Raw genomic sequence first — 11,482 nt, 5'->3', positions numbered from 1 at the left:
GGGATGGGTAATTGGGTTGATTGTTTGATTAAACATAATAATTATATTATTGTGGGTTGAAAACCCTATGTACTCACCAGGTTTCCCAACCTGACCCACTCAGTTTATTTACATCACAGGTGGCGATATGAAGTGACATTACACTGAGAGATTTAAAGAGATGTAGATCAATAGTGTAAATAATTGTAAGTTCTGTTTATGCTTATGTTTCTGTATTAACGATGACATCCCAAACGTTTTAAGATGAATAAAAATACGTTTCTTCGAAAACGTTTTAATAACGTATTTATCGTGTTTTTCTGGGAACAAATTCCGCAACCTTTTTATAAAATGAAGTACTCTGATTTTCATAAAGCATAAACAAAATCGGTTTTTTCTGGCCGTGATTTTGGGGATGTCACAGTTTGGCACTCTAACCATTACGTTGGGCGTACTCACCCAGGCGCATGCCTTCAACCATGCACGTGCCTTAAGCCATGCACGCATGGGATTGAAACGCAAGCCTTTTCCATTAAGGGTCATTTATGCCAAAATCTTTAAAATGCCATAACTTCCTCATCTTAGGTCTGTTTCCAACGACCCTTATATCCATGGAAAGGTGGTGAGAAGCTCTACACTTCTAACAACACACCTAAGTCTTAAAACCTCCCGAATAAAACCCAAAATCCATAAAAGACTGAGTTATCAAATTATGATTATACCATGGACCTCCAAAGACATCATCGAGCACTTGGATCACTTATACCATAATACCCACATCCGAAAGGAGCCAAATTATCTCTTCTCCAAGAACTAAGCCTCATGATGACTGATGGTTGGGCCGCAACCCTGAACAAGGAAGCAAATCTGAAACCGAGTGTTATACATGACACTTGGATATCAAACTATGTAGGTAGCCCATGGCATTCCAGATAAAGACCATGGGGGTAGCCCACGGAAATCATATCTATATTGCATGTTATTATGTGATTGTATGTTATTTGATATCTGGGAGCTCACTAAGCTTTTGCTTACAGTTTATTTGGTGGTTTTAGGTACTTCCAGTACTAAAGAGAATGACCCGGCTTGATGGCATAACATTCACTCTCCAACATTTTTCGCACTCATTGATATTGATACTCTGATAATTTGATATGTTATGATGTAATGGATTTTTGGAGACAAATTATGATTTTATTTCCTAATTTTTAAAATGAAAAATTTATCTAGTTTTTGGGGTTGTTACAAATTATGTTTAGATAATGATAGTTGTCTTTGTGACAATGTCCTGCTATGCTTATATGTGCTTGTTGTATCTATGACTCTTGTTGTTATGATTGTATGTTAGCTGTAGGGGGCTGAAATAGACCCGATACAGGTTCAAAGAGACTGAACGGGGTGAAATGGACCCAATACCAGTTGAAAGAGACCGAAGGGGGTGAAATATACCCAACGCTTGTTGAAAGAGACCGAAGGGAGCAAAATACACGCATTTATGTTTTGACTGTTATGTATATTTGGTATGGGATATTGTGGAGGAGTTCACTAAGCTTTGTGCTTACGGTTTTCAGTTTATGTTTCAGGTACTTCCAGCTTGAAAGGGAAAGGCCCAACTTGATCGCACCACATTCACCCATGTTTTCTGTATTATGTGATTTTGGGATTTTGTACTCTGATATTATTTCAATATGATACATACTTAGTTCTTTTGACATTGTTATTGGATGTTTTGGAATTAAATAAAAATGAAAATTTTATTTGAAATTTTAGAACGTTACACTCGAAAAACTAAAAAGTCTAAAATGCCCTTTTGAGATAATTTTTATATTTTTCTATTTAATTTAATGTTTTATTAATAATAATAATGAGCCTATCTCTTTCTTTCTCTCTCTCTCTCCCGCTCTCCTTCTCCCCTCTCTCTCTCTCTCTCCTTATTTCTCTCCCTCTTCTTCTTTCTCCCTCACACACACATGTGTATTTTCAGTGAGTGTTCTTCCTTAATTTATGAGAATTCATTTCTTTATGGTTTGCTTCATATTTACATGTAATGCAAACAATTTTTTGTTGATTGATTTCCGTTTTTGTGAGTTTGGAAAATAGGAGATGCAACCGGTTGTTCCTCTTCCTCGCACCAACGTAAGCATTTGAACAACTTTCAGTTAAATTTGGGAACAAATTTTCTATTCATAAACACAAATCTGTGAAAACGCCAATAATTTCTCAGTGTTCTGTCGATTATAGTTTATAAACAAAGATTAATTGAATCAAAAGTAATCTAACTTATGTGGAGATAGATGTGTGACTATATCTTTACATTTAGATAAATCTAGATATGAGTTTGATAGAATTGAAGTTACCCACTTTATTAAATCCTAATTTTCGAGATGTAATGAGGTATTTTTGGGCGGTGGATTTGAATATTTGTGCTCTGGTGAACAAAAAAATCCTCTTTCTAACATCTCCTCTCTCATTCCACTAAATCATTCTGTTTCAGACTATGCCATAAATATATTAGTAATTAATCCACAAAGGGAAAATGACGCTCGAGGGTAACTAACTGTTGCGTTTGTTTTCATTTGGTCCCTTTCTCTTTTTTTTTTGTACTCAATATACCATCGAACTTGTAGTTTGTGTTCACCATAACCCTTTTGACCGACTTTTGACATGTGATAGTCGGTCAAAGGGTTATGGTGAAAACAAATAACAAGTTCGATGATATATTGAGTACAAAAAGAGGAAAGGGACCAAATAAGTACAAACTCAACAATTGGTTACCCTCCTGAGTCATTTTCCCTGAAAAGTTAAATAAAATTAAAGCGGAAAAATTATCAATGACTACAACCTTCTTTGGCCATAACGTATACGAAGAGCGTTTCGGAGGGGTAACTTCTTTAAAACATGGTCTATGCTATGCTTACTGTGGTTAGCTGTCAACACCTCTCTAGAAAAGGATAGACTGTGTATGAGAGGTATATTGATCAGCATGCACGTTTACCTCAAGATATATTATTGTGATGTGTGTGCAAGAGCTGCATAATATTGTACATATTGATGTTGTATCTTATGCTATTCGATCTTAAAGCTAAGTAAACTCAAAAATCATAGCAGTTGTGATTCCACTAGTTTGTAGACTTGTCTAGAATCCATGATACGATAAATCATTTGATTAGAAATGTAAATGTAATCATGAAATGCACCTGCTTAGTCAAGATTCCCTTAATAAATATTCTAGCGCATTACAAAGTTGTACATGTATGTATAATGTTGCTTTGTGGGTTATGTTTTGAAGAAAAGCAAGAATGAATCTTATAAAGTCATTAATATCAACAGGAGATGACGTGAGATTTGCTGTAAATGAGTAAAGGGAAAATGAACCAGGAGGGAGACCAACTGTTGCATTTGTTCTCATTTGGTCTCTTTCCTTTTTTGTACTCAATATACCATCGTACTTGTTGTTTGTGTTCACCATAACCCTTTGACCGGCTATCACAAGACAAAAGTTGGTCAAAAGGGTTATGGTGAACACTAACAACAAGTTCAATGATATATTGAGTACAAAAAAGGAAAGAGATCAAATGAGAACGAACGCAACAGTTAGTTACCCTCAAGAGTCATTTATCCAATCCACAAACTCTACCACCATAAATAAAAAACGGAAACCTATGGATCAAAACCCATTCAAACCCAAAAATCAAACCTACAAATCAAACCAGAAATCAAACCAAGACAATGGATGGTGATGGTTACATGTGCCGATTTTCAATGGCAGTGTAGAAGAGATAAAGATCAAGAAATATGGTAGAGGGGTAGTGAGAGTGTGAGAAAGATTGAGAAATAGAGAAATCGAAAAGAAGAAAGGAGGATGGTGTTAGCGATATACGGTGGTGGTGGTGTAGTGGCCATGATAATGGAGAAGACCAATTTTCACATATGGTAGTTGATGGTGATTATAACACCTTAATTTTCATATATAGATTATATATCAAGTAATCATACCAACATCTCCCAAGATCAATTCTACACTTACTTATAGACTAAACTACAACGGAAGCAAAATAAAATAAAATAAAGTCTTCAACCGAAGAGCTTAGGGTGTTACGTCTTTGTGGAACTCCTTTGTCGTCTTGTTGATCAACCTTTCTCCCTAGCCTTATTACTGCCACTTGTTAAATACTTTCCTGCGTTGGGCACATTTAAAATTTCTAAAAGGGTAAGCCTAGGGCATAGTGAGTTCGTATTGCACATACATGTCCATTACTTAAAAATATTTATCATATACGTTCAATAAATCATACAACAAACATATCACCCGATGTCGTAATTTAGGGGAACGGTTAAATATTATCCAGAGAAAGAACCAAATGTTTATTTCCCTTCTTATTGAGACAACTCATGATCCATTGTACTCAAGTATTTTAAATATCCAAGGAAATGAGTATGATTTTCAATTCATATCCCTGCCAATCACACACATCTGTCGTGCTCACGAAGATTAAACATCCCACCCATTCCCACTAAACATGTCATCCAAAAAACACACAATAAATAAACAACTCAAAATAATATTTGTACACAACCATACATTCTCATAAAATATACTGTGAATAAATAATTGAAAAACTGCATATAAACCACATGATAAACATTTATGTGCGAGCAACCACATAACACGAAAAACTCACATTGTTGGCGTTAGGTCTTAACCGGATGTCGTCACGCTACTTGCAGACATGCACCCTACGTTTAACCAACAAATTTTCTAAGGTTGTAATCCTAGAAAACATCCTACGTGTCCGTTTCGGTTCCATCACAAATGTGTTTCGTTTGGGTGACAGTTTTATTAAAAGCACAACGTTTTCAAATTTAGATGCTTTTAACCATAAAATAACACTAAAAAAGTTGAGATAATCAAAATATTAAAATACAACTAATTTCAAAATAGTAATATTAGCTAGTAAATAAAACTGTAGGGACCATTATATAACTCTTGTTTTTTTTTTTTTTCAAAAAAAGAAGTAACATGTCATATTTAAAGTAAATAAAATAAAAAAACATTTCACACATATAGGGCCTATTTGTAAAATTTTAAACTCCAATTCGTTTGAAGTATAATACGTTGGTATATTGTTTCATCTCAAAATCATACTATCATCAAACTACAGGGCTGCTGAATATGTATTTATTCTTAAAATATAAAAGCTGGCAATGAGAATCATCATAACCCCTACCCCAATAAACAAATACATATTTTAATATCATATTTGCATTCTTATTCTTATGTTTTAACACAGGTGGGTTTTTAACCCATTCAAAGAAACGCACTCCAAAAGCTATCTTCTTAACCCGAATTTATTTTTTCATTTTTTTGGCATTTTTAAGTACATAAGAGTTTTGATTTTTACGAGAAGAACTACCAAATAAAATATACTCATCGAGTGTCTCCACTACTTACTATTATGTTTACACATTCAATTAATAAAAACAAATTTTCGAACCAGATTATTTCAGAAAATATAACCAAATTTTTTATACACTCAAATTCCATCGATTATTTGCCGAACAGAGACAAGAGACGGAACCAAAACACGTAATGCGAACTACTAACCCTAAACAAGTGATTATATCGTGCTTCAATTGAAGAACATACCTCAATTTCTTGAAAGAATATCAAAAATCTTCACAGCCTTCTTCCTCCGATTTCTTACTTGAATCTTCACCTTTTTTTTTTGCAATTATAGCGGGCATTCCACTTGGTTTCTTGAGCCCTTTATAATGCCCATGGTTGCTGCGGTTATAACCCCTTCATACACACAAATTTATGTTGCTAATCAAGGCGATGATTTTAGGGTTTAATCCTCATTATTTTCCCTAATTAAACCTAATTACACATAGTTATAATTCTCTAAAAAAATAATATAATCATTTAATTATGATATATACCAATCATTTTGTTTTTGGGTTATCACAATGATGATGAAGTCTCACGTGTGATTCTCAAGGGATAGTTATAAGTGGAGATGGAGGTTTAAAGGGAGATTTGGGAGGAGGTGCTTTCCGACAATGGGAAGATGAGAAGCGAATAACGGTGGTTTTCCGATAGTAAGGAGAGGAGAGGTGAAGAGATGTAGTGATGTAGAGTGTTATATGATTTTTTTAATAAGAAAGAGAGAGAGAGAGAGAGAGAGAGAGTAGGTCCTCTTTTTTTTTTTTTTTTTAGTTATAAAAATAGATTAAAAAAATGAAAAATATATACATCAACGATATTTTAGTCTTTTCAGTTTTTCAAATGACCAAAATCACAAGCAATCTAGCTCAAAATGACAACCACTCCAAAAAAGTTGTGGTTTGGTGTAACACTGTAAATTTTCAAACAAAATTTTCATTTTCAAAACCACATAATTCTCAATATCACATTTCAAAACCACAATTGTTTAAATTATCACAAACACAAATTCATAAATTGTTTGTTAAAATCTAGGATCCTCAAAACATAAATTTCATATCGTGTGTACAATCAAGCTAACGCCTTTCCGTGATCCGAAGAACTACCTGAAACACATATCACATAACACGGTAAGCACAAAGTTTAGTGAGTTCCCCGAAATACCAACACATCACATTAGCCTCTCACGACTATATCATGATAGAGACCCTCTGGTCTAGAGATGGCAAAAAACCCCATACCCGATGGGGAACCCGAAACCCACACCCGTTTTGACCGGGGAATCCCCAAGTTGATTGGGGATGGGGACGTGGATGAGGAATCCCCGAATAAAAGTGGGGATGGGATACCCCTAATCCTCGACCCTGGACCCGCCCCCAATATATATCAATACATAAAATAATATAAAACATATATTTATAATATAATTTACAATACATAAAATTTGATCAAAGTAACCTAACTCATTAATAATAACTTTGTTGAAATTATACTATTTTTTTTCTTTTATCTAATTTAAACTCATATATAATTTGTTTTATGTATTTTGTTTATCTATTTTACCTTAAATATCACTCTGATAAGTTTTTTTTCTACTTGATTTTTCTTGTATGTATTTAAATTTGGTAGAAAATTTGTTTATACTTTTATGAAATCTATGGATATTTTTATATTTTGTAAAATATTTAAACTTATGTTGTCAAAATTGAAATTTAGATTTTTTTTTACGTAAATGTTTTCATATTAAAAGAGAAAAAAAAAATCTCCGATTCCTCGATGGGGATCCTCAATCCCCATTGGGGGTGGGGATGTGGGTTTATTTATATTCCCCAATGGGGATGGAGATGGGGATGAGGATTCGAATGAGGATTTGGGGATGGGGATAGGGATTGAGGTTCTCTGTAATACCCGCCCCCGTTCCCATCTCTACTCCGGTTAGTGTGTCTCAGTGGGAACCCTTCGGCCCCACAACTTGGGTTGGACCCTCCAGTCCTAACTCAATAAAGCTCGATATAATACACAACATAAATCACAATGCATAATGCAAGATATCACAATTCTTAACATATGTATACAAGACCTTTCGGTCACACAATGATACCACTCATGGTAAGTATAGTGAGAAGACTCATCTCGTAAGTAGGCAAGTAATCCTCGTAACCCTCGAACGGTCTAATCCCCGTAACCCTCGAACGGTCTAATCCTTGCCTACACGTCATAATCATCTCTAATTAACACTTATCACCTCAACCTAAATAAGTTAAGCTAAACTCTTTCTCTAACCCTTGGAAAGGGTAAAAAGATCATTTTACCCTTCCATGGTCTCCAATCCATGTTTTGACCAAACCCTAAAAGTCAACAGAAGTCAACACTCGAATCAATAATCCATGTTAACCCAACTATCGAGTGCATCTATGTGACTCGGAGAGTTCCCTTGTTTCCTCATAAATGTTGTGAAAATTCCACTTAACTCTTCGAGTTGTCTCATCAACTCGACGAGTTACAACGCGTCCTGACTCATCGGGGGAAACCTTAACCGAATCGTCGAATTCGCTCACTAACTCGCCGAGCCCCTTTAGTCCATTTTCTCATCCAGACGTATTTAGATGGAAATGATGTCTCATACTCTGGATCTAGCCTCCTAAGGCTCACTTATCACGTAAAGTTGCAAGCCTTACGTTCATGCATGACATCTAGGGCTCAAAATACCAAAAGAAGCTCCATAAAGGGTTTCATGCATGGAGACTTGCCCAAAGTTTGATAAATTTTGGATCTTTGGGCTCATGGGACCTCTTTTTGTCCAGATCTGGAGTCTCAACTCCATGACAAGCTCAAACAACTCAAGAACCACAAGATAAGGGGGAAAAGCCCTAAAACTCTCTAAAAAGAGCTCTATCAAAAGAAATGCTCAAGGTGGTAGCTTTTTACCTCCAAATTGAAGTTAGCACATAGAAACACTTGATTCACATGCCTCTTCTAGTTTCAAGGCTTGAGGCTCTTCACTCTTCTTCCAAATGTGTACTAAAACACCCAAAATCAGTCTCTCTCTCTCTCTCACACACACACACACTCTCATACACATACACACAAATGGATACACATGATTAGGGTTTCTCACAGAGGGTTAGGATGATAAGGGAGGCTGAAATGAGGGCTTAAGGTCCTTTAAATACGACACAAACCCTAAAAATTAGGGTTTTCTCACCCAACTCTTACTCGTCAAGTCAGGGTCCTCCGACTCGTCGAATAGACTCTAAGATCCCGCGACCATTACACTCTCCACTCGGCGTGTTGGGGCATCCAACTCGTCGAGTTGCTGTGAGAATATGGAAATAAATTAATTAAATATTATACCTGGAAATCAGATTTTACATTTGGACTAAATCCCAGAAAAAATGCGTACCTTATAGACCATTTTTGCAGTTTTGTCAAAATAATAAGATATGTAATCTAATAATGTTTTTTAATCTTCGCCTAATCTTAAGTCTGTTTGTTTTTTAAGAGATATAACATCTGTAAAATAAGAGGTGGACCAAATATCAATAGTTTGGAAGAAGACTTTTTTTTTTTTTTTTAACATCCGCAGACAGATAATATAAATTGAAATATAGATAAACATATTTTTTAAATTTAAAAGAGTTTTTCTACATTGAAATTAAAATAATTCTAGTTTTACAACTAAAATATAATTTATACAACCATAATATAATATTTTTAAATTATTCATTCCATATAATTAAAAATGACGCATTTGGTTGTTCGTATAAATAAAAGAAATTATCACTCAAACTTTCTTTCCTTAAAAAATTATGAAGCAAAGAACATGTAATTGTAATGTTCATTTGTGTATCCAACGAAAATGGTGTATCTTCTTCAATATAAGAATATGATTAATTTTTACAAATCATCGTTTTATAATTACCAAAAAAAACAGTACATTAATTTGTGTCTATTATAATTCACATAATTTTTTACACATCAAAACCTCCTATATTAAACACAACAAACACACAAAAAAAAAATACAATTTAATATATAAATCTTATTTATTTATTTTAAGTAATTTAATGGTTTTAGAAAAGAGATGGTTTTAATAACGCATAAAATTAATATAAAAAAAAAAAGTGAAAGATCCTTAATTATATATACAAGAATCTAATGATTATTATTTCTAGAAAATGTTTGCAGGAAAGGAGACTTTGGTCCTTGTCTTTTGGTCTTTTACATCGACAATGGTATCGAAACAGTATCTCTAGTCGGCGCACTCTTCCCCTAATTGGTTTTTGCGAATTGCTTATTTGGTATATGCTCTTTTTAATTGCAATTTAATTTTAATTTGATGTATGCTGATTTTATTTGCTATGAATATTTACTGATGATGTCTAATTAAAAAGAAATGTAATTCTTTAACTGTTTTAGGGCCTATTGAGTATGTACCCAGATCATAGATATTATAAATATGAAACAATTTATTGGGTATATGATAATTGATAAACTCGTGTATTGTTGTACTTATGGAAAAGAGGGTAAATGTGTAGTACATCAACAAGCATCTCAACGATATATTCACAATTAATGTATCCACCTTTCCATCAGAGTTTGGATCATTACAGAACTGTTAATTAATTCAAACTAAAACTCATCAGAGAAATGGCGATTTGGGGTTTAGCCAGAGTTTGAAGTCGCATAGTGGTGGACTGTGGTTTCTCTTTATAATGCAAATCCACCGACTAATTAACCCCTTCGTTGATTTGTTGGTTTGAAATTTCTCCAGACATGTTGAATCCATATCCAGAATCTCGATGGATAACGTTTCCTGTATCCATTTATGTAACAAATGGATAATTAATTGGGACCCCAACAGCTCAAGTACATCACTTTTCTCAATGATTCTTCTGATTGTTTCGCTTTCTCTTCCATGTTTCTGCTAGAAGCCATGGCTGCCGGCGAAGTCAAGGTTTTGGCCTGGGCGATTGATCGGAGATTGGACTTGGCGTGGTGGTGGATGGTCCTGATGGTGGTGTTCCATCGTGCAAAGCCTTGATCTTTGAGGGCTTCCACTACTCCGACAGTTCCGGCTACCATCCATGCTCTGCTTCTGAAACTCATAATGAAATGATCTTGTAAGATGTTTAATACTTAGTCGAAGAAGGTGTTTGTTTGAATAGGAAGTATGAGTGATTGATGTTGAATGGAAAAACCAGAAGTAGGGTATATATATATAGAGATGCGAAGCACACAGACAGTTCAATGAAACAGCCTCCCACTTTTTATGGCGTAAAAAACAGGTGGCGAAAGTCACTGGTTTTAAAAAGCTTTGGTTGTTAATAATACCATCTCCTTCACTTGCGGATATGGATATAAAACTAAACAATTGATAGTCTTTTCTTGATAACATAATAAATTCTTTTTCTGTATATATTGGTCTTTATATACATAGTTTCTATTTTTCTATATGTATATCATTACACTCGTTTGGTGCTTAAAATCTATTATTTTGGCAATAGCCATTTTTACTTATTTATTTTTTGTCAGATTAATGATTTAATAGATAAGAATTTATGATGCATCAAATCGTTGTTTTTTATGCAATTCTCTTAAAGTGATTTCAATTTAAAAACACTATTATATTAAGAGATATTATCTTACTAAGTTACTATACACTTAACGTTATCTTGTCATATTTAATAAATTAAAGATAACATTTTATGATGAATTTGACAACTATCATGTGAGAGAGGCACTTTTAAATTTCTGGTTACTTTGTAGATTTTACTGAATATAGATTTGATTTTATAGTGTTAATAATAATAATAATAATAATAATAATAATAATAATAATAATAATAATAATAATAATAATAATAATAATAGAAGAAGGCAAGTATGGCATAATTTTTTAGCTTAGTTGGACAATTAGAAAATCCCTCCGCTAACCATCCATTTTTTAAGGTCGTTGCCAAATGGGTTTTGATCATACTAATGAATGTTTCAAAGCAATGAATATGTATAACATGTTATTATATCATTTTGTCACCTAATACGTTACATTACCAATGG

At 33.8% G+C, this 11,482-nt stretch overlaps 1 protein-coding gene across 1 annotated transcript; it reads right to left on the bottom strand.

Moving 5' to 3' along the window:
- Positions 1 to 9,901: 9,901 nt before the first annotated feature.
- LOC145035424 (uncharacterized) lies at positions 9,902 to 10,739 on the bottom strand. Its single transcript, XM_078983969.1, has one exon. The coding sequence runs from the start codon at positions 10,529 to 10,531 to the stop codon at positions 10,268 to 10,270; it is 264 nt and encodes an 87-aa protein (XP_078840095.1). The 5' UTR covers positions 10,532 to 10,739; the 3' UTR covers positions 9,902 to 10,267.
- Between the last annotated feature and the right edge of the window lie 743 nt (positions 10,740 to 11,482).

This window comes from Lactuca saligna, chromosome 3 (genome assembly GCF_052625555.1).
Source record: "Lactuca saligna cultivar CGN05327 chromosome 3, ASM5262555v1, whole genome shotgun sequence".
NCBI classification, from domain to species: Eukaryota; Viridiplantae; Streptophyta; class Magnoliopsida; order Asterales; family Asteraceae; genus Lactuca; species Lactuca saligna.
The sequence above is the reverse complement of the archived record's forward strand: the minus strand, read 5'-3'. Positions and strand labels throughout refer to the sequence as shown.

Bases quoted from the DNA above. Each gene is read 5' to 3' on its own strand.
- LOC145035424 (XM_078983969.1), bottom strand. From the start codon at position 10,531: ATGAGTTTCAGAAGCAGAGCATGGATGGTAGCCGGAACTGTCGGAGTA.